Consider the following 24798-nt stretch of genomic DNA (forward strand, 5'->3'; position numbering starts at 1 on the left):
TGTCACCTTCAGACACTTCTAGAAGAACCTTGCTTAGCAGATAAATACTTGGCTTTACTATACTGCCCTTACCACCAGTGGTTCTCATTTAGAGTGAGTACAAACCTCAAATTTGCAGCTCCTGACACACTGCAGGAAACAGCAGCATCATCCAGGCTGTGATTTGGGGTTTGAACAGCAAGGTTGGAGCTTGGAGAGCCAAACCCCACAGACTGTTTGTTCACTGCCCTGCTCTCTCAGGCTTTGAGATATGCAGCCTCCAAATCCCCTCTCACAGAGGCATTCCCAAGAAACCAATTCATCCTTGAAGATGGAATGAAAATCTTAAACATTAAGCCAGGAAAAATTTCCAGTTGCTAACATTGAGTAAATCACTCAGATGAGTGCAGCACCTATGCTGGACAAACCATTAACAGATGCTGAAAATCCCTCCTCCAGCCCCACTCCCCACAACTCAAACCTGCATTTTTCCTGCTTGCAGCCCACCCCTCTGCAAGCTTCTGCTGGCATTGCTACAGGTGAACAAGCAGGCAAACAGCACAGAAACCCACATCATTTTACTCCTCCTGGGCTCTCCAGATGCATAAATATTCCCAAGTCCCTCCCAGATTGTATCACATCATATGCTGGCTTTTCATCTCAATAATTACTCCACTGGGAATAGCTGTGACTGAATTTGTGGGTTTATTTTTTATGACATCTAAATAAGTATTCATTACACATCCACTGAGGCCAGACTTCAAGTCTGTGTGCCACATAAAATCCATGTGTGTTGCTGCACTTACTCTGTTTTGGAGACACCCTATCCAGTAACTCCATATTTAAAACATATTCATACAACTAGCTTTTTAAAAAGCATCCTACTCATACTTCCTGTGAATACACATCATTGTATTTATTTACAGTTTAGCTTCCTCTTGTATAATCTCATACTTTTCTTGCCATTCCTGTTTTCAAAATCTGCAAACAAAATACTTCTTCAAAGAGCCAATTAGCTTGGTATATTTATTTTAGGATTAAAATACAAATATTTTCTGCAAAAACATTTTTAAAAGCTTGTTTCTTAGTGCTGCTAGTTTCTTCTCCTCAGCTAAGGCAATAGAAGACAATTTTTTTATTTTTTTTTTTAATGGGAGAACAAAAGCAATATATTGTCTATATCTTCAGGATTTTCTTTCTTTGAATTCATACCTTTGTCTCTACACATGCTCCCTCTGGCATGGAAAATTCAGGAGAAAAGAATGTTTTTTTCTGTGAAAACTGCTTGCTACAGTGCTTAATGTATTTGTTTCTGTATCCAAGTCTCACAGCTTTGTTACGTTGTGATATTTGTCACTGCTCTTAAAGCCAGTCCCAAGCCCTGGAATAGGGCAATCATGTGAAATCTATGGCTGAATTAATTTTTATTAAAATTCATCAATAAGTCTCTCAGCTGAAGAAAAAAGCATTAAATGCACCTGCATGACCAGCAGCATCCAAGAAATGGAATGAAAGCAAAAGATGTGTAATTGCTCTTATTTAAAAAACACAAACAAACCAAACCTCAAGACTATTAGGCCAATTTCATGATTCTCAGCTGAGTTTTTAAGGCCACAGACTAGCAGGACTATATCAAACTGTAAATGTGTCTACATTTCAAAACAAAAATTTAATATCTTAATTTACAGATCTTCAAAACTTGGACACAAATGCAGTTGCCCCCTCAGAAAAACATTTACATGGCCATACAAGCACAGCTGATTTTGTGATATAGCACATGCTGAAGACTCAAAGCCAAATATTCACTTCTTCTCAATAAACAAAAATTAATGCCAAAATATAGTATAGCTTTAGTTGGCCACTGCCAGCCATTAATTAAATCATACATATTAATGCTTTTGTTAACTTGACTCTGTCTTTCCAAGCCAACATCTGCTTTCTTCTCTGACTAAAAACAAAAGGATACAAATACCTCAACACCCTCACTGGTAGATTTGATGTGAACAAGCACACATATCTAAGAACAGACTACCCCAAATCTGCTAGAAATCCCCTCCTCTTCTGGAAACCTCCATGCTCACCCAGCAAAGCCTTAGAGGCTCCTGGAAACTGTAAAACACAGGTCTGATATTTATTACAGAAATGGCATTAATTGTGTCTTGGTGCAATGTGGAACAAAAAAAAAAAAAAAAAATTACATTTCCAAACCCACAGGAGGATTCAATGCACTGCTCAGCAGCTTACTGCTAATGCTTCCAACAATTATAGCTGCAGGGAAATGATGGATCTTTTTATTACAGGTTCTGGAGCTGTTTTACTTCCACTGAGATTTATGAGATTAAACAGAAAAGACCTACATCACCCACTGTCATCATTTGGGCAAATTTAAGAAAACTCTCCTTTATAAGGAGTTAATAATAATATATCTTCTCAGCCTGATTTAAACCTTAACTAATTAAGAGTCCAAACTCTGTAAATCCCAGATTCTGGTCAGTAATAAAACCAGAAAGTGTTCTTTGAGGAGCAAATAGTTGGCTGGCTTTTTCTGAAGTACCTAACCTCTGCCTTTGATACCAAAGGGAATTTAGAAACAGAATTGCCTGGGCATTTTTGAAAATCCTGTTAATCATCCCCTTGCAGAAAAAAATTATTTTAAGTCAACAAAATATCTTCTAAAATTCAGCTATCAGTGGCTTTCCAAAGGTTAGAGAAGTGAAAAAGAACTGAAAAAAGCTTAAATACCAGTATCAGCATCACTCTAAGGTCCAGACAGAAGTTTCCTTTAAATAAAATACTAAACCATTCCTGTGCTGGTATGGTTTCAATTAAAATTCATTAAGAAGCACTTTCCCCCTATTCTTTTGCTGCTGTTGTTGGGGGACTGCTATAAATTATGTCTTTCTCCCACCCTGACAGAACTTATTTGCTGGCAAAACTGCACCCACTAAGATCTACAATAATCTCTAAAAAGATTTTTATTTCCCTACTGTAAGCTATCCAAATGCCAACTCATGAGATACACTCAGAAAGTACAATCTGGCATCCCAAGTTGGGATCCAATTTTAATTTAAGGACAATGTGGTTTGAAAAATACACATTTTGATATATTTAGCAAGAGAGGCTAAATTAATGTGTGGTATCCCTCCAATCATTTCAACTGCAGGAATCATAAAATGGATTTACTTCTAGAACAGAACCACAGAGAAGGCTTCAGCCCTTGTTTCAAGAGTAAAACAGCTTTTCCAAAATGCAATGGGAAAAAAATGCACCAGAAAACAAGCAGAAGCAGATCTCCAGGACAGATTACATTTAAGTGGTTTAGCTCTAACTTGACATGCCATCTTCCACAGAAATTAGGACAATTCTGATCAGAGGCACAAAGGTCACAAGGCTCTGTCATAACAGAATTGTATAAGCATGTACTGCAGCGTGTGTTCCATTTCTGATGCCCATTCATATCAAGAATCAAATCTGGAATGTCACAAAATGTACAGAATTCATATGCATAACTCAGCATATTTTCTTGGAGATGGTAAATTCAGCAAATAGACAATAACTCTTATGTGACAGGGAAACTGAAACCGGGCAAGTGGACCTGAAGGTGCATAAAAATTTTGAGAACTCCTTCTCTTTAGAATTGGCTATAAAATCTAAAACTTAGCTTCATGTTTCAGAAGCAAATCCTCAATGTTTAGATACCCACAGGACTGAACCCAGAGTGTTGCAGAGAATCACTTGAGGCTGGTTCTGATTCTTTCCTCCCAACACATATTTAGTCTGAAGTATGGCAGCTACTTGAAATTTGGCTCCAGAAATGCAAGTGATCTTTTTTTAAGTTAAGTATACAGTGCAAGTCAGCAACTCTGCCCTCAGCCTTCTCAGTCATTTTGCTTCCTGACCTGCAGGTATCACCCTCTCCAAAGGATGAGATGCAATTCAAACCATGCAGGGAAAGGGCTGGCCCTCTCCTAAAGGCTGCTCTCCCTGCTCTGACTTCCACAGGGTGATGGAACTGAGTAAAAAAAAAATAACCTGCTCAAAGGAAAGGCAATTCATGCTGGGCAAACACCAGCAGCTCCCATTTCTGAGCTCCTAAAGGCAGAGAATGCCATCAGCATGTGAAATTGTCGCTGATGTTAGTAGGAGAGCAGTGAACAAACAGACTGGAACCTGTAACTCAAAAAGGAATTTCCTAGCAGCCCTGCAGCATGACACACTGTTTTAAAGAAGCAAATTGGCAGACATCATATGTTATCTGCAATATGAATTTGTGTGTGTGTGAGCCTAACAAAAATCTGTTGGGATGTATATTGTCTCCTGCATCTCAGCTCTAACACACTTCTCGAAGGTTTCACTCATAAAATTGCTTCCCATTAAATGTGAGCATCTAACACTGTGTTCCTCCTAAATAAAACCCTTCAGAATAACCCTGCTGTCTTAAAAGGCCCTCTACCACTCAGTCTCATGGATATGAACTATTTCAGCCCTTGTCAAAGGTTTCTTTTCATTTGACTACCTCCTAAGGGTTGAGAAGCTTTCTGCAGGGAAGATGACAATATTCAGACACCATTTAACCCTACATCTAAAGTTAACACCTAATAGGAATAGAGGAGATTATTGACTGACTTCCACCAGCACCAAAATGCAGCTCCCTACTCAGCATCCAGGCTAACAAAAAGCTCAGCACCACATTAAAATGGTTAATTGTAATTAGGTAAGCTGTCCTGCTCTGTACTCACACAGCTGGCCTAATATCTTTGTACTCCTAGAAATTCCATTGCAAAAAATTTTGACACCAGTTGTCCTAAACTCAGCTTGAACTCTAGATCTATACTAATGAGAGATCTGAATCAGTCCCAGAGTGTACAGAAACATATATATTTATCTCATAAAATCCTCTTTGTTGTAAAGGAGAAAACAAAAATCAAACTAATAAAACAAACAAACAAAAAAATCCTAACAAAACAAAAACAGAATAAAAACACCTAACTGCTAAAAACCAATAGATTTTAAGATATGCTCCCAGCCTTTCACAGAAACTTTGCTGGAGACACAGAAACATAAGTGACAACTTTGGGCTTAAATTCTGCAGAAGAGAATTTTACACTTTAATCTTTGTATCCTTTATCTTTCCAGTGCAATTGTCTTCATTACAGCTAACAGCATCTTCCTGACACAGGTCTAACAAAAAATCCAGTCCCAGACAGAACTGGATTCAATCAACAAAAAGTTGCAATTCCTTGTGACTGGGCTGGATGGGCTGCAGAGGACCATAGATACTGAAAGCAGTTTTTGTATTTGTGAATCCTGTGCCAAATACATTCCCAGCTAAGTACATTCTACCACACAGCTCCCTCCACCTTTTCTATCTCTCCAACATTAAATAACTTATGACAAGGAAACCTCAGGTCAAATAGTATACATTCCACAATATTTCAAGATACAAACATTAGTTCAAGTGAGAAAAAGTTGGGTAGATAAAGCTGGAGCAGGTGGGGCAGGAAAAAAAAATCTGATGTCTTCACTAGCAGAAAATTACACAAAGGTAACTCCAGCTGGAGATGCTCCTTGGAAATGCACAATTCATTCTGATTTGCTTTCTCCCCTTTTTTTCTTTAATTTTCTCCTATTATTTGGTGGTCTCATTCATTTTCCATGAGTGTTTATATATGACAGAGGCTGCTGAACTCAGAACCACCACCTTCTTACAGAAAATACAAAATATCTCACGGATGAAAACCAGCACTGACTATTTTAGTTGTACCATCACTTTAACTTGGCTGTGGCATTTATTTGACACACATCACATTTATACAATATTACAAGGAGCAGTGCTGCATATACAATCAGGAGGTTTCATCAATAATGTAGTTAATAGGCAGAGTGTTTGTGGGCAACCACAGTGTTACAGGTTATCTAAGAACATTTGAGTTTTGCTTATACTTCTATAATAAAAATTAATGACTTAAAAGTCCTCAGTGGGAGTATCAGGGACATTCATATTTATCACAACTGTTACTGGCTTCTGCAGTAAGCAATTATTCTTATTGCATTAAACCCTTTATTTCCAAAGATGTATCCCCAAAAATCAAATAAATCCAAGAATGAATTATAGTCAAGATAGAAATTTACCTCAGGGATACTTTTAGAAAACTCAATTTAAAAACACATTTACTTTTGCCTCTGTGCCAGCAACAAAGGCAGAGAAAAAGAGGGAAGAAAACAGAACCATTTTGATTTCAGTGGTTTCTCCAAGACAATTCCAAAGCTAAATGAGCTGAACCTCTCAATATCCAGCTTCTATCTGTGAATGGCAGTAAGGCCAATATTGCCACCTATGACTCAGAGGCTGTTGCTAGTTGTACAGACCTACTGAATAATGCTAAATATGAGCAGAATATTGTTTTCAGTATTGTCCTTGAAAGCTCTGAAGACTCACTGCCCCCAAATCTCTATGTTGTGCACTACCAAAATTTTACTTGGCACCACAGATGCAGGAGCACACTGCAGAAAGTAATTTCTGTGTCAAGTACAAAAGGCAAATAGCTGAAGTTTGAAATGTAGAGAAAGAACATCACAATGAGAAGCTCTGGGAAGGAGAGCTGCACCACATAACATTTTATGATACAGAATGAGATGTGGGCAAAGTAATTTCACTTACGTGATTCATTTTATAAGCAATGCAAATGCAATCTCACTGATTATGCTCCAAAACAAAAGAGGGAATTTCATTACTTCAGCCAGTGCAATTAGACATGCAAAACCCACAAAACATCCTAGCTGCAGCAGAACAAATAGAAACCATCATTTCACATTTAGATGGGATAACCAAGGTGGGTGAAATGCATTCTCTTGTGGGTGCTGGGGAGGCATAAACTGAATTTTGCAGCCTTTAAGCTCACACAGTCTGTAAATACATACACACACAGAGATTAATTCCACCAAATTTGTCATAAATGAGCTAAAGATACCTCAGCACCCACATGATGTGAGTTAAAAAACCCAAACAACAGCAAACCAACAAAAAAAAACCCAAACCAGTGTCTTCCCTCCCCAACAAACCAAAAACAACACCCCAAAACTGCACACTTATTTTATACAAGAAACTACATATTTTTTACACAAGAGTCTTTTTCAGATTTTATTTATCTTCTGGTTTCCCAAAGCCTGAAAATAGAGGAGGTCCTCTGAAGGAAGTCAGGCTGTGTGAATTAAGAGTAGCACTGCTTTCCCTTTATGGCTCCCCAGGGAATCTATTTATTAGGCATAGGCTGCTTTCTGATTTAGCTCAAGCACTTTTCCTAGAGAATGTGACTGTCCACACCAAGAGGAATTTCTGAGTAACAGCTGCAGAACAGCCTTTTTCTGTAGGAACTATCTTGAATTAGTTTCCTTATATGGACACACAGTATTGATTTTCAACTTTATACTCCTCTTAGTACTTAAAAGAAGAAGAAAATGAAAATTAGCAATAAAACTGAAACTGGCAAAACCAAAACACATAAATAGATGGAATATAAGGGCACTCAGCTATATAATTTGGGTGTGTAGCTTTTAGAGTAACAATCAAAATCACTTTTGCTTTGACTAAGAATCCATGTAAAATTGCACCCACCTACCCATCCACAGTCATATTTCTCAGCATGCAAATGAAATCCTAGTTCTTTTGCCTCTATCCATTAAGGAGCAGGAAAAGATACCTTCCAGGGACAGACTACAACAGAATCCCACAGCTCTGCAAAGCTACAGGGAAGTGCAAAGGAAAAAAAGAAAAATGTTTATATGAGTTTGCAGAAAAAAAAATCATTACTGAACATTATGTAAAAGATACAATTCCTAGGGTAGTTTTTAAGGAAAGAGGCTAATTCACTAAGTTGCTTAAGGAGACAAAAAAAGAAAAAAAAAATTAAAAAACCATGCAACTGTTAAAGCCTGGGAACAGCTGTCTTAACCATTCCTTTCTTTACATCTGGATACACTGGGCTGCTTTTTCCTTTGCATTTCTGCATCCTGGCATTGCCAGGGAAATCTCCAGCTGCACCAGGGCTGCTCGTGCTGGTGATCAGTGCACTCAATAAAGTCAAAGTTCACAGTGACCATAATAGGTCAGGAATGTGAGCTAAGTGAAACTGCCCTGTTCACATCAAAACTGGTACAGTCACCTACATTACACAAAGTTAGCAGTTAAGATTCTCAGTTCTTTGACTGAAGTGACTAATTTCCTGCAACCTTTCTCCTCCTTCCTCCCTCCCAACGTTTTGGCAATCAAGAACAGACTTAGAGACTGTTTCATAATGAATGCAGCCCTTAAGGGCAAAACAGGCAAGATACTCCAGTCTGCTCCAGAAATCCTTCTGCAATTCATTATTCCATCCAGTTCTACTCTACTGCTTTACTCCAGCCTATAAAGTCTTGAGCTCCTTCATCTTCTGCTGATTGTAAAAAATTGAGACTAGCTATACTCCTAAAGGCCAAAGCCATGTCTTTCTAGAATGAAAATGGTCTGGAAAGTGTTTCTATCTACCTTCTGGAAAACCAACTGCTCTAAGTCTTTCCTCAAGAAGGGCTTTGCCTGCCTGTTGCTGTGGAAAATGAATGGTGACACACTCAGAGGTTTTCCACTAGTGACTGCTCCTGTCTCAGAAACCATCTCCAGCACTTGCTTTTTTCCACTGGTATTACCCACAGTAACAAGAACCACATCTATTCCTCTCCTTGTCAAATAACATGATGGATTTTTAAAATAACGATCACCTTCAACCAGTGAAGAGAACACCATGCAGTTCCAAAGAGCTGTGCTCATCTCGCCCACACAAATGACATTTTCTTGTCTGAAACATCACGACCTCCCCAGAAACCATTTCCACCAAAGCAAGACTCTGCTGTACTGTGGTTTGATGGCAGCACATCCCTTGCTGTGTGTCACCAAGACAGCAGCAAATACAACTTAGTTTAACAAGCACAGGTGCATTTTATTTTTACAAAACAGCAAAATCACTTCACTCAGATCCCTGACACTCACTGTGTCACAATACCTGTCCTTATGAGCAACTCTGTGCACACCCCCCAGCAAACATGATCCAGTAAACTGCTCTGCCCTTGACCTTTGCTAAGTAACCAGGCCCAGGGAATAGCCTGAATGACAAACTTGCCTTTGAACTGTCACAGTTTGAGGCAGCCTGCCAGATGTCTGCACCACCAGCCCCAAGACACAGTGAGCAGAGCTTTGCCTTGCTGTGCTCAGCTCAGGCAGGCCAAGTATCTGAAAGGAATCTAACCCCACAGGAATTTAACCAGCTCTCTGACTTGTGCCATGTGCCACTCACTTTTCCAGTTCCCAGCCTGATGGCAAAAGCAGAATTCCAGTCCAAGCATGATGGGAACATGCCTGAATGTGGAGGGACCAGTGTGGTACAAAGGGGATTCAGCCTGGGACATTATGTGTGGCCTGCCACCAGTTTAACAATGTCAGAGCTGCACTCTGAGGCCAATACCATGTACAGCCACTTCTACAGTTTGGAGTAAGTATGGGAAGTGCTGCTGAACTCATAAACTATGCTGTCATTCTTCACACTGCTGAGCAAAACTGATGAAAGTGTTAACCACAAAGACCTGTTGTGCCCTGGATTTTCCCTGATCATTCTCAGTGTGATTCTCTTTTTTATGAGTGTCTCACCAAGCTCTGACTCATGGCAGTTAACATATCAGGAAGCCTATCAATGTGCTTGCCTTTAGGGTCTGCTAATTCCTTCTTCCTCTCCCACTAACCCAGAACCTCCATGTGGAGCCCACACCTTCCCAACCACCCATCACAGGCATGTGCTCAGCCAAACCTCCTTCTTCCCATGGTGTCCCTGTGCTCCACCTGCCCCTTCCCATGGTGTCCCTGTGCTCCACCTGCCCCTTCCCATGGTGTGGCTGCTGGCCTGGGTAGTCCTGGAAGCTGTGTGGCCCCTCCATGAGTGGATTCAGCCCAGCAGATGGGCACTCAGTGTGTGCACAAGTGAAGCAACAGCAGCACCAGGGTATGGCTGCCTCCTTTCTGCAGAAGCTGGACCAACACAGCCATTCTCAAGTGGTAAGTGGGGTGGGTTTTATCCTATTAAGGCAAAAATAAGAAGCTCCTTGGTCTAATGAGAGCTTTCTGTATCTGCAGACACAGTTTGATCTTGCACTGCATGTTTGACTTCCAGATGACTCCTTCTGTTAGAGATGGCATTAGGCTTGGATGGGAAACATCCTTCTAAACAGACAAATTAAAAGTAAACAAAACCAATCAAGAAAGAAAAAAAGGTAAAACAAATAACTTTACTACAGTGAGATAATAAGAGCCCTGGCTGCAGTTTCTTAATTGTGCTGAGGGGCTGCATTTCACAACCTTCTTCACACCTTCTGGTCACAGCATCTCAGTCCTAACCATCCAGACTTTTCTGACACTCCATTCCTATTTTCCTTGAGCAAAACTGTATCCTCACATGGTCTCATGTAGTTATTTAAGCAGTAAAAGTGATCATGCTATACACAAAAAACCCAAACTATGCTCTGCCCAGTTTTACAGACTCTGCTTTTTCTTTGTTTTCCTCCAACCACTTCATTTTTTCCTGAGGGACACACTGACATGAATGCCACATTAACTGCCAAGCCCACGAGAAGAACATTTCAATCACCCATTCCAAGCCAGAAGCAGAGCTCACAAGTCCCCTGGCCAGGCTGTTCCATGCCCTCTCAGTAACCCTGCAGCATGCCTATCACTGCCACTTCTTATCTTATCTCCTGCTCAAACACTGTCTGCTAGGGGCAGACAGGGAGCCAGACCTAAACAATGATGTTAAATGAAGGCTTCCTCCCCACACAGTCTTGAACTTCTGATGAAACTGATCACTCCTCAGCAAGATAACAAACCCTGCTGGGGGTTTAAAGGCTTTAAAAAGGCAAGAGAATGCAAATAGGAAGCTGCATTCCAAAAAACAGCAAAGCTCTCACTGTGTGCAAACATTCTCTCTGGGCATCAGGTTATATGTGCATGTACATAGACACATATAGAAACAAATAACAAATGGGGATGGTTTGATTCTTCAATCAAATTTTTTTCTGTTTTAAAAAATATAATAATAACAAAGGAAGCTTTTTCAGCTCATGAGACTTTAAAGCATAGCTGAAGCAGCAGCAACTTTGCCAAAGCAAAATACATGGTATTTTTTAATTCCGTTAAAATTCAGATAACTGCACTAGAATTTGATGTTTGTTGGAGAAAATCAGTTTTTCAATATTTTCATAAGAGTAAAAAATCCAAAACAAAAAAAAAAAAAAAAAATGAAACTAGGAAGTAACAAAACTTTTGTCACCATCCTTTTTGTCTATCAGGCTGTTTCCTATCAAGGCTATAAGCTTTACCATCACAATCTGTGTCATTCTTAGGCAGATCTGTTAACATGATTACCATTAGAAGTACTCCAGCTGCACTGAAGTGCACATCTGGCCTCTGCTCAGATTAACTGTCCTTTCCTCCTCAGGTAGAAGTTCTAATGGAGATTTGGGGTTTCTAAGGGTGGAAAACATCCTCTCCTGTCCAAGGCCCCATTCATTCCACCCACAGCTCCACCAAGGCTTCAGCCTTCAGGGTACCTTCTTATAGACTATACAATTATAGATTTATAGTGATTTCTTCATCCTGGAGACAAGATTTTCACTTTCTGTGCAAATTAGTAACCATGCACAGTCTGTTCTTGCAGACTTTTCTGTAAATGGGCTGGAGGATTTTGGGGGTGTTTGGCAGCCTTGTTCCCCCTCCCTACAGCCCATGCCCATTCTGAATCTCACTGCTGCATTTGTCTTGTGCTTTAAACATTAAACAGGGGCCATTACTAATCTGTGCAGGGATACAGATCAGTAACCTCACCTTCCAGCAGCAGTGCCAACCTCTGCAGCTCCCAGTCCCCTCTTGCTGTGCCCAGCTCCTGTTGTGAATTCCCAATGATGCCACATATACAATACAGACACTGAAAAGCAGAGGGCTACTCCAGCTAGCAGCACCAGCACTCCAAACCAGCAGGGCAAAAGAGATCTCCTAAAGCCATTGCTTCACATGCCTCCTGGCATTATCAACTCAACAACAGTGGCTTGAACCAGACACACTCAGCCACACTGGATGCTGCAGCAGAACTTAGTCTGAGCAGCCCCAAGTTGCAGGTCTTTGTGAAATCAGTGCAAATCAGATTCCTGATTGCCCAGTCAGGAGATTAACATCACATCTGAAGGCAGTGGCAAGCCTTGACTAGGTGTGATAGTGAATGCTTTCTTTCATCCATGATTAAACCCAAAAAAAGCAAAAATACCACAGGAAAAGAAAAATATAAAAATATATCATTCCTTCTTCAGCAATATAGCTCAGGGAAATATTCCATGGCATCTTACTGCTTCTGCAAGGCCAATCAATGCAATGTCAAAAATCTTGATCCCATAGAAACTTGGTCACAAAACTTCCATGCACAGAGGCTGCATTTCCCCACTTCAAAACATTTCCCCAGCAACAATTACAAGCTGCCCTTTCAAATGTATATGGCAGGGCCTGTGGCCCAGTGAAAGCACACAGCACTGAAGTTCTACCCTCTTTATCATTTTCATAAACATTTAAGCCACGTGCTGCAGAGCAGCATCACTGAAAGCTCCTTCAAGTTTCATTCCAAGAGGGTCAGGATCAGCCACCCTCTCACTAAGTGCAGGAAGCAGAAGAATGAGAAAGCAGCTAAAGCTGTCAATACAGGGAATTGTCTGTATGCCATTCCTCTATAAAAACACAGGCACTGCAGAACCCTAAAAGACCTTTTCAGACACTGTGTCACTACCAGCAGCTAATACAGCAGGAAATTTTAAGTCAAACACTGCATTAGCCAAAACTACAACAATAAATAGCAAAGTTGCCATGCCCAGCATAAAAATGAAACCCTAATGAAACCTGGTGCAGTTTGCTGATACCATGTGCAGCCTAGGCTACATGCATAATGTAACAGTGCAACTGCTAACAGCAGGCTCACAGAAGATAATTTACACTTGTTTTTATGGACATGAGGAACTGATCTTTGAAGTTGTCCCTAATGAGATTCTGTCTGGTCCTAACAGCATCCTGAGAGAACGTGCTGGTTTTCTCCCCTGCACCCAGTGCATATTTATGATGCAAAACCCAGACCCACTGAAACTGCACATGTGGACTGCTGCCTCCCCATGCCATGGCCAAGGCAGACCCTCACAGTGGGGGAAATACCTACTGAAATGTCTCAATTGAGCTGCAAGTCTTTTCTGTAATTACCCTAAGTACCAAAAGATACATGGGGGTTAATGAATATGGTTCCCTTTTCCTTTGTACAGCTGACCTCCCAGCTTAATTTGAGCTGCCAGGTCAATTGGCAGCTGTATCACACATTGCAGAAGACACATCCCAACTACAGTCACAAGGCTCCCCAGAGAAAACACAAGTGTAGCTGTGCAACAGATTTCAAAACACAGGCAGCAGCATAAGGCAAATAAGAAAAGGGTTTTGCTGTGCTCTGTGTAATTCACTGTTTTAAGTCTAGACTTTACTCTCTTTTCTACACTTCTCCCAAACACCTGGGTTTCTGATTATCACTGCTTCAGGTCAAAGCATTCAAGTAAACTAACTGCAACTAAGGCAGTTCAAGAAACTTTTTCATGCTCCATTCAAATTTTCTTCTGCAGTTTTTGGGAGGGTGCTAAAATCAGAAGGTTGGCCACTGAAGCAGCTCCCCATGTAGCTGATACATAATATTATTTCAGCTATGCCATTAAAGGATCAGCATGTTTAACTCTACATTTCTGTCTTTTTCTGCTTGGAAAATAGAGGGGGGGGGAAATCCATAAGTTCTTTGAACATACCTGTCAGCACTGTCTATGCTGTATGAATGCAGAGCATGTTGTTTAGGATTAGATGACTCAGAGGACAGACAGCAGGATGCTTGATTTTTCATTTAGAGCTCATTATCTAATAACACACTAAACAAACAGAAATTCTACACCACTGACAGCTCTTTGGTGCCTTAAAAAAAATCCAAAAAACCCCATGAAAATCAACAAAATACAAGGAAGAGTTCTGCTTTAATTCCTATAAACAACCTCATGGTCAGCATGGCCACACTTCTGTGCAAACAACTCCAAGGCATAAGTCTGGAGGTTCAGAATCTAAAATACCTTTTTGTCAGGAAAATTTTAAAAACCACAGACAAACACAAAAGACAGATTCCAACACTGCCACCACAACATCATATCACACTGCCCCACTCCATGCTAGGGCAGGAAAGTCTTTAAGGACACATGCAGGCAGTAAAACTGCAGCAAATGTGGCAGCAGGTGCAAGGTGTGCTAAGAACTCAGGCCAACATCTTCTCTCTGGTTATTTCTGAGTATTTGAGATCATTTATATATTTGTCAAGTTCCATTTATTCTGTACTGGTCCATCTCCAGTACATTCCTCCTGCTTTTGTTATATAAGAATCAGGACCCAAAGAAATGGCACTGTCTCTTTATAGACAGATGTACAGAAAATTGCCATGTCTTGTTCTAAATCTTCTCTAGGAGCCCATTTAATGTGAACTAATTAATAAAAAAAGCTCCACCAACTTCCTGGCTACAAGGGTTTCAGTTCATACCTTTTAACTCTTCACTGAATGAGACTACTCATATGAAGTCTTTCTCATGCTGTAGAATGACATCTTAAAAAGCTGCTGAGAACTTTAAAACTCACTGAAAATAGTGACAGTATGAAATAATGGTATGGACAGGCTATCAAGTAAGCCAGGTGATCCAAAATTAATTTTCAACTTCAATTAATGTTTCTCCTGACAGTCTAGACTGGATGCAAGGATTCTTTTCAGGAAAATACACTCTGTAATAACAATATCTAAAATGAGTGAGCCAGAACACAAAACAAAATCCCCCTAAACACAGACCATTCTAATTCCTTGAGACCAGAGATTTCATTTTTATCCTCACTCAAAGAAAAGGAAGTCTTCATTCTACATACACACATTTTAAACCAACCTGTCTTCTCAAATGCACAGGACTCATGGTCACAGATAACCAACAATAAATGAAAACTCCACACGAGAGGTCTGTGTTTTGCTGCCAAGATGATGTGCAGGGTTCTGAGAGGAACAGCATGTGTGATCCTTCCATTAAGGCAGCAGCACTCTCAGAAAGCAGCCATGCAGAGTAGCTGAGCAGAACATCACCAAAGGTCACAGTGGAGATAAAAAAGGGGAGAAAAAAATCATATACCACCCCTAGCATTACCATCAGCATTTTAATTCTCAGAGGGAGTTTGAAACTCCCACTACAGCATTTGATCTGTGCAGTCTCATTATGCATTTCTAGGAGAAAAACTGCCTTCAGAACTTTATACAAACAATTAAAATAACCTGCAAAACAAATTACAATTTGAATCATTACTGTCCCTCAAAAACCCAAAGAGTGTATGTAAGCTGAAACTTTAAAGGTGCAGAACAGTATTGAGAGCAGAACAGAATTAATTCTTCTTGCCTTCCTGTCAAAGCTGCAAACAGCCCTGTTTAACAAACAAGAAGATGGAAAATCAAACTAATGTCAAGAGAGATGTAATCAAAATGAAACAATTATATATAAAAACTTTCAAGCAATTAAAAGATTCTACCCGGGTTATAGATATATATATATTCATATATAATTGTGTACTTATTTAATTTTAATTTATTCACTGCTTTCCACCAAGAGGAAAAGTGAATGCCTGGGTGACTTTAAATTTACAAAATAAACACACCACAAAGACAAAATTTCCCTCTTCCTTAATATCCATCAATTAACATGATCTTATATGTACATTGCTAACAAGCAGAGAAAATAAGTCCTTGAAAGAATTGTTGCTTAAAATTGAGGGAGCCACTTAATCAGGTATTTTTAAGTGGCAGGTCCTCTCCCATTGGAAGCAATAATGATGTCACCAATCACTGCATTTTACAAGAACAGGACAAGGCTCCTATTTATTAAATAAGCTGGATGACATGAATTTTTAATTCTGGATGTTACTTTCCCCAAAATTACTCCTTCACCATTCACAGGAAAGCAAATAACCCATTATTAATGCTCACTGCTGGCCAAAAGTGAATGTGCTCTAAGAAACAAAGAAGCCTGGAGTAATTAAAAAGTAATGACTTTTTCCTTTGTGCTCCCTATATAAAAGGAGGGAAGATATACTGGACTAGCACCTTTTCCTCCCCATAAACTGATGCAATAGCCAAACATTCAGGAGTAATGTGCTGACCTCCACTCTCACAGCCACTGCACCCCATTCCTTATCCCAGAGAAATTGTAAAGGTGGTAAATAGCAAAAACACATCAGATCAAGTCCCTCTATCACACTCCTTCCTCCCTCCCTCCCCCAGCCTCCTCCATCTGCTGCCCTCCTGGGAAGGCACAGCTACACTTAATGGCTGTGTGCTTTTAAGTCTAATGTGCTGGATATAAGTTAATGCCCAGCACAGAAAGTGGAGACTCTGCTGCAAGGAAACCTCTGGTGCTGTTTTTTTTTTCCTTGTCAACATCCAGCAGAACCTCTGCAGCCCTAATGTCAGGGTGCAAGGAAGAGAGGGAAAATGAAATCCACGACCTGTGACAAAAACAAATCTCAAAAGACACTACACAGTGCAGTAATTTAAATAATTTCAGTAAAAACAGGAGACAGCTGGGCTTTTATTTGTCACTCCCCCCCAACATAATGATTTAAATTTAGAAATTATGCCCATTATAAAATAGGGCATGGAAATAAGGGCAAGCATGGCTCTGTCAGTGGGGAGTGCACAGGTGAACTCTGCTGGCAGAGAAATAAAACAGGATCCATCAGCTATGAACAGGACCTCTGTATTTGGGTTTGATGAGCTGAATCCTCTCTGCCCCACTCTGAAAGCTCCAGCAGCAGCTCTGCTCCTCCAGCAGCACTTCTGGACACCCTGCAGGGTACACACAGCTCCTGTGCTGGGGGAAACCTCCAGGTTTATCGAGGTTATGACCAAGCTTTATGGTCAACTCTTCAGGAGATAAATAAAATTACTGCAGGGCCAGGTACCTAAACTTTATTGTTTGGAATCCAGGCTTGCCCTTTTCTGCTCCAAACACTTGGTACTGCTCCAGGAATGTTACTGGGTGCAAGATTGTGCTACCCTAACTTTTTGTCTGAAAAAAGCAGCAAAATAAAAACTATTAAATGGAGTCTAGTCTCATTTACCACAGCACAGAATTAGTTTGACTTCACTGTTTTAAATGCACACATGTGCTGTTTTATTTTACGTGATTCTAATTTCCTGGACTTTCTTTTAATATCTCTAGCACTTAACATATTTTTTCTATTGTGGTGGGCCTGGCAGTGCTAGATTAATGGTTGGAGTTGATAATCCAGCCTAAACAAATCCATAATTCAGATACAGCTTCCTCCTAATTAAAAACAACCACAGAGTAACACAAAACTTGCACTCTACAATACACCATCTAAAAATCACAACCTTAATGTCCCACATCATAACTGAGAGTGAATGAGACTTGAATTTCCAAATCCAATCAAACAAGTTTGTATCTCCTGAAATCCCTGCTGTGAAATGTGTGCATGCACAGCTGCAGACAGCCTCTTTTGCTCTGCAAAAATGTTCACATTGCAGAAAAGACCTGGGAGCCACTACCAGACCCTCTGCAAGCAGAAACAACCTCAGTGCAATCCATAAAACTACAGCTGCACGTGCCAAGCATGATTCAAACCTCTGGAAACAAGAAGTCATTGCACCAAGGACCAAAACTCACAATTTGCTGGAAAATCCACTCCAGGGAGTTGGGAAAAGCTGGTGTGAATTATGAAGGGAATGGTTTTCCCATGCAAGAGCAGGGGGGCTTCCCAGCCAGCACTGGCACATGAGGGGATGCAGGTAATCCCAACACTGGGCTGGGCTGTGCCTTCCCAGCTGCAATTTCACAAGCTCACTGCTCAGAGATGCAGGTTTTAAAGGCATGTCCCTGCCCCACTGCACTTCTGCTGTGCCTAAAAGTATTTATTTTCTCTATGGCATATTACAGAATTCAAACTGTTCAAGTGTTCCTTGGAGAGGGAGACACACTAGCCCTCCATTTCTGAATTTTTCCATGGATACCAATGTTAGGCAACTGTCTCCAAAGTTATGACACTTCTGGGAGCTCAAGATCAGAAATGTAAACTCAAAAAATTACCATGCCAACACTGAGTACAAAAAAAAAAAAAAAAGAAAAAAATCAATGTCCATGACCAATACTTGACTACTTCTGAAATAGTCTTGCATCAAACATAAGGAAGGTGCATATAATAATTTAATATATAACATAGATATCTAAACTCACATTGCTTACAGGGCTTTATTTGTCCAACAAAAAATATTCTAGCAAGGGTTTCTAAAAGAAAAGAGAAAGATTCAGCACTTTCCTTGGAAGAGCCATGTGTCACAGGCTCCATCATCACTGGGAAAACCATCCTGCCACTAGGAGAGAACCATCAGCCAAAAGTTCTCCAGTAGCATTGCAGTGTGGGACCTGCAAATTTAGTTATTAACCCTCTGTTTGAAATCTACAAGTTGTTTCACAGGACAGATTGTATCTCACCCTTCGAGCACTAAACAAAAGCAAGAATCTGCTGCTTCCACAACATCCCTACTGCCCTGATATTTTAAAAAAGAAATTAAGTTTCTAGTGACAGTACAACATCCTGATTGCAACATACATCAAATTTTTTTGTCAAAATACTTCACAGCAAAGAGTTTCCTTGGTGAGCAGTCTCCCTCCAGCACAAGGAACTGTGGCAGGAGCCACTGCAAAAAACATTCCTGGTCAGATCTGCCAAAGGTAAGGACACATTTGTGTGTTGTACATAAACATGGAAGAGCAAGCCAGCTGCATCTCAGTATGGCTGACCACCAAATGAACCCCACAGTTAACACCATGGGGTAGAGTCAGACCATGGCAGGAAAATTTCTTTTTATAGACCTTTTATAGTGATGGGGCATTGCAGATGAAGTGTGTGTTACCTGAAGGATTCTCTGCATGATTAATGCAGCATAGTAGAACAACAACACACAAAACCTTTTTTTCTCCCTCTCAGGGATCACCAACAGCAGCCAGAATGACTCTACAATGAAAATCCTCATCAGTCTTATTTCTGTATGAAAGGTGAACAAACATTCCCTTCCTTCTATCCATAAGCACAGTGCCAACTCCCTGTGCTGGCTGCCCCACTGGAAAGGCTGCACCAATAGAGAGACCACTGAAGGAGTCTATTGGTGAAAAAAACACAAAAAAAAAATAAAAACAACAAAAAGCCCATCCAACCAAACCAAAAAACCCTTTGTAACCTGGACTGTTTCAGTGCCCCAGTCCCTCCAGTGTTCTGGGGAGGTGGCAGAAAGGAGCAGCTAATAATCAGCAGAGGTGACCAAAAAATTATTTTAAACCTGTCCTACATTCATAACAACAATAATAATAATATTGGCACTTGAACAGCATTGCCCTTGCAAGGATACCAGGCCATTTTTTTAAAGGTAGGTTGGTATTAGTCATTTTTATAATCACAAAAAGAAAGGTCAGAAATTTAATCCATTTTTCAAGAGCGCTTAGCATATGATGACTGCACTGTGTAAACACAAAAGGCCTAAATTTGAATTTTAATAACAAAACTGTAATTGCTGAGCCTTAACATCAGCACTGCATAAACACTTTTAGTATGCTCCACACTCTAGCATCCCAAATAAATGTAACTGCTTCAAAAAGTTATTTTCATTTTACACATAAAATTTAAGTTTAGAACTTCCATGTTGCTTGGATTTTTGCACAAGCAACTTTGAACAATGTAAAATCAGTAAGATTGCAGAGATCTCCACTCACATAAACACACACAGGCACCAGTCAGAAAGTTTTCTTAATGACAATTAAGAACTAATGACAATTAATTTTCATAATGACAACACTGATTTGTTTGTTTGGGTAAATAAGCAGTGAAAATACACGGTCATAAGCTGCGTATGCTTTTGTTAAAAAAAAAATAAAAATAAAAATAAAAATATTGAATGTTATTAATGGCCAGAGGAATAATTTCCAGCAAAACTACAACACTGTCACATCAGTCCCAGCTGAAACAACTGCCCAGTCACACAAGGCACAGCTGCTAAGGCTGAATCTCTTATTCTCACAACCAATAATATTACATGTACCAGCCCCACTTTTCTGTAAATGTCAAATGAGTTCATATTTTGCTAATCCCAACTCTTCTCCCCTCCTGCTAAATATCACACACCTTACATGAAACAAAAATTGAGAATGCTGCAAATCAATGCATGATTTCCCACTAATCTCAGTGGGAGTTTATAAAGCCTATTAAATGCAGGATGGTTTCTCCAAGGAAAAAAAAAAACAAAACAAAAACCAAAACCAAAAAAACAAACAAAGATCCTCTCCATCACTGTTACTAATCTAATAAGATCTCTGAGTCCTAACAATGTAAGGTTTCATCACAGTTGGGATTTTTTTCTTCTATGATCAAATAGCTGTGGTTTTATTTTATTATTATTATATATATATACACATTTACACACAGATATTTCTGTACATTATTCAACCAGACACATACTTCTACCAATATAAAACTCTGCTTCTACTCTTTGTTTTAAAATAAAAATATTCACATGGGGGATTGCTCTATAACAAAAAAAGCAGTAAAATTATATAGTTACAGACTGAAAAATGTATCTCCAGGTATGAATAAACTTATTTAGAAGACTTTTGCTGTGACACAGAAACTTCTATTTTTCATACTCCCCTACTATTGAACTGAAACTATAACAAAGTGTTAACATGCATTCAACCTACCCTAAAAAGAAGGCACTAAGCCATGCTGGTGAGGCCAGAGGAAACCTAAATTTCTCCTCTAAAAGGCTGAGCCTGCAGCAGATGGGACTGCAGCTATTTTATCTTCTCAAGACTCCCTCATCCTCACCAGACAAAGGGGAATTTTCCATACAGACACACAAGGTTTATTTCACTCTTCTCTTTTTGTTTTTTTCCCCCTGCAAGTAAATGAGGTGTTGTACCTAAATAGGAAGATTTTTCTGTCTGGTGAAAACCTAAGGAAGTAGTTTTTCATTTGAATTTGTCCCCAGGCTGCATTCTACTGCTGCTCACTAGTAATGTTGGTACCACTACTAGCAACCTCACACAGAATATTTCAAAAGTATAAACAGGCTTAAAACAAACAAACAAACAAAACCAAAAAAAGCCTCAAACACGCACTTATACACCTAAGGAGCAAGAAACATTTCACTCTTCAAGTCACAATTCTTGACAAAAAATATTGAAAGCATGAAGTTTCAAAAGAATAATAATCAACATGAAGCACAGGAAAGCATATTATAGTTGTTATTTATTATTTTGCAGCTGCCCTTGAAAGCAGGGAACTAAGATGATGCAGTTAATTAAAACTAACTGAAAGCAAGCATTAATTGGACAATTTATAACAGTCAGAAAGTAAGTGAAACTGGTGGGTGGGAGCATCACTTCAAGATGACAAAATAATATTTAAAATTGCATCCCTTTATGCAAAACAACTGTGCAGCAAAAACTGCCTTTAGAATATCCTTTCAAACATTAATTTGCAGAGAAATGAAATGAAATCAAATGAAATAAAATGACTGGACAAACTGAAAAAGTTATACTGACAAAACTGCTGCTGCTGCCAGCCCAAGCAAAGGGAGCTGTAATAAATACACTGTTGTCCACACTAAGGAGTGCTGGTATAAAAATACACATAAAGAGAAGAGAACTCTATCCCAGCTGATGGAAATACATGAAAGGCACAAAATAAAAGTGTGAGGAGAAGTCCAGGGCATGAGAAGAGGCAAAGTACAGGCAGCAGTGCCTCACTCACCAGACTGATGCTGGTGATTTTCCATGGGCTCTCCTTTACTCTGTGGGCAATCAGGCCCAAAGGATACATGACCTTGTATAGGCTCAAGAAAACCAGTTCTCACCTTTGGACACACAGTGCATATCCATAAAGAAATTACTTCTAAAACCAGTATTTCCTTTAGCAAAGAACACTGTCCTTAACCTGCACCCAGCTTCTGATTTATGGCCTGCAGCAATAGATTGCCCTGCTATTCACACACATGTCACAAAACTCAGCTCCCATGCTGCTTTACTCATTCCTCTTCATCCCATGATTTTCAAAATAAATTTTTCACTAGAGAATAAAGCCTCTTCAAATTCCCTCTTAGGGAAAAAAAAAAACAAAAAACAACAAACAAAATGAAACCAACAAACCACACACAGGCATTACTTTAAAAGACAGCAACAAAGAAAAGCAGACTGCAAAACCAAATCAAATCAATCCTGGCAGCTGCAGCAACGTGGCACTAACAGAGATGTAACAGGGTAAAAAGATCATGGTTTTTTGTTAATGCTGCTTTTACCAATTTTCTGTTAAGATTTCTCACTTGATGACAACCTCTTTCAGATAAACACACAAAAGTTCCATTACAATACATTAAGAAGACAAATAGAGACTCTATCTGAAGCTACCACATAAGCCAGTCTCCCCTCCCCAGACACAATTCTACTGTTCTTACCTCACACAAACCCTCAGCACACTCAGATATTCACTTCCTTGCTTTCCTCCTGGTAGAATCCCCTTAGCTTTTCTAAAATCTGTCATTTGCTATCCAAACCTATACCTGAACTCACCTCCTGCACCTGAACATTGCTGACTCTGCTTCCACTGTGAATCTCAAACTAATTCATTTCCAATTTTTCAAAATTTTTACCTCCCTTTTGTGTGCCACACCCTCTGCTGAAGCCAAACTTCTGATTTTAAGAAAGTTGAAGTATTTAAGTCGAAATAATTTAAAATACTGTCACTGTACCTTACTTTGAAGTTTCAGGTTTTATTTTAGCTACATAGATTTTCCAAACAAATTAGTTTCAAGCCATCCATCAATTTAGTATCATTTAAGAGATACACTATCCCTTAGAGGAGTGCCTGTATGTTTGTGAGATTTTTAAACAAAGCATGAACAATTTTTAAAGCGTTGAACACCACACTTAGTCCTAAATTCAGCTCCCACTGAAGTCAATGTCAATAGGAAGGGGTTCTTTAAAACTCCTTTCTGATTTTCTTTTGTTTGCTTGGAATTCATTCTGTAAATAATATTTGTACTTAATGTCAGTCAGAAGCATAGCCTGGAGTGCAAAACGCAACAGAAATTTGCTGACAAAAGGTCTGAAAAGCGAATCAAGACACGGAAATGTTTCTAAAATCAAAGTTACAACATCATGGCAGTAATAAATCAAATGTAATTAGTGGGAAGTTTTTCACCTTGAAAAGTGAATGCACCACACTCTTCAGCATCCTTCCTAAAGTTGCCTTTAGGAACATTGTAACCACATGAAATCCTATTAGAAGGTGCTGAACTCCTACATTGTGACTCTTCCGGCAGGCTTCTACATAACAAAAATGCAATGAAGTGCCATACAACTTTCCCCCCTTATTATGCAAAATCCTTATCAAATTCAGTAGTGGGACATGGTTCAAAATCCTGCCTAACAATGGCTCGCAGGATGTCAAGAGATGTCGGCTTTGTTTTAGTTTCACGTGCTTTTCAGTCTATTAATGCTACCAGAAAAAAGAACCTTCACATAAATAACCGATAAAGATCAAACCCCAGTAAACAATGGGAAGGAAATTCAGAGTTGAAACTGGTACTTAGGTCTTTGCTAAGCGAGCAGCCCATTGTGCCACAATGTCCAGGAATAACAAGGTGAGGGAAGGAACCTCCAGGCTCGCATTTCCCAGGGTTTGGCTGCTGTTTCAAGGGAGGGTTTGCGGTTCTCCTGCCGCAGGTTGCGAGCGGAACGTGGAACGCGGCACAGGTTCCACCCCAGGAGGACAAAGGATTCACTGATGGGGCGACAATTAGTCCCAATTAGGCCTATTTAGCTGGGGGAAAGGAGCTCAAACCTTACAGCAATGGGTCCCTCAGGCGAGTTAAAGCGAGATCTGTCAAGTGACAAGCCTGAGAACACGACTTCCACGGGGAGGATGGAGCTCGGGCACGGGTCCATCTGATAAAACCGTGCTGCCCCTTGTCTCCCGTGACCAACTAACCGAATGTCCCCGCTGCCAGCCCAGCCCGTCCCCGCACACACAGCAGCAGCAGCTCAGGGACACTCACATGTGCACGTGTGGAGGCTGGAAGCGGCTCTGGTTGATGTTGTAGTGCGTGAACGCCTGCGTTGGGTTGGAGCTGTACTCATCCACCGTGATGGAAACTTTGCCTTGTGAAGGAATCCCATGAGCCATCCTTCCTCCTTATGGACATGAGCGGCTCACCACTCGCCAGGGGCAGGGCAGGGCATGGTGCTCCGGGCAGCTCCCGATCCCATCAACTCCGTGACCTCTGCCAGAGAGAAGGGCAGCACACGCTGCTGTGAGCCACAGATGGAAACACACACTCTCCACCAGATCTGAGATCTTCTGTATTCACGATGTACCCATCACCCCTCTCCACGAATTACTATTCACTTTTTTTCTTTTTAATTACCTCATCATCCAACTCCATCATCATTAGACACATCCAAAGGATGAATGCTTAAAGTAAGGCTTTATCTTCAGGGCGTGGGGGAAGGGGGGAACAAAATATCTGTTGGAAGCTCCAGTTAAATACTCCCCATTTTAAATAACAGCTTGTGTTAATTGCAAGTGCGAAAACTCACAAGTGGACC

General features: G+C 40.1%; 1 protein-coding gene across 1 annotated transcript in view; it reads right to left on the reverse strand.

Annotated features, from left to right (window-relative positions):
- The window catches only part of MPPED2 (metallophosphoesterase domain containing 2), an 84598-nt gene extending 60125 nt beyond the window's left edge, over nucleotides 1–24473 (reverse strand). The window contains exon 1 of the mRNA XM_079309438.1: nucleotides 24249–24473. Coding sequence (XP_079165564.1) covers nucleotides 24249–24376 — 128 coding nt within the window. The 5' untranslated portion in view covers nucleotides 24377–24473. The remainder of the gene's footprint in view (nucleotides 1–24248) is intronic.
- Between the last annotated feature and the right edge of the window lie 325 nt (nucleotides 24474–24798).

This window comes from Erithacus rubecula (assembly GCF_903797595.1).
Source record: "Erithacus rubecula genome assembly, chromosome: 6".
Taxonomy (NCBI): Eukaryota; Metazoa; Chordata; class Aves; order Passeriformes; family Muscicapidae; genus Erithacus; species Erithacus rubecula.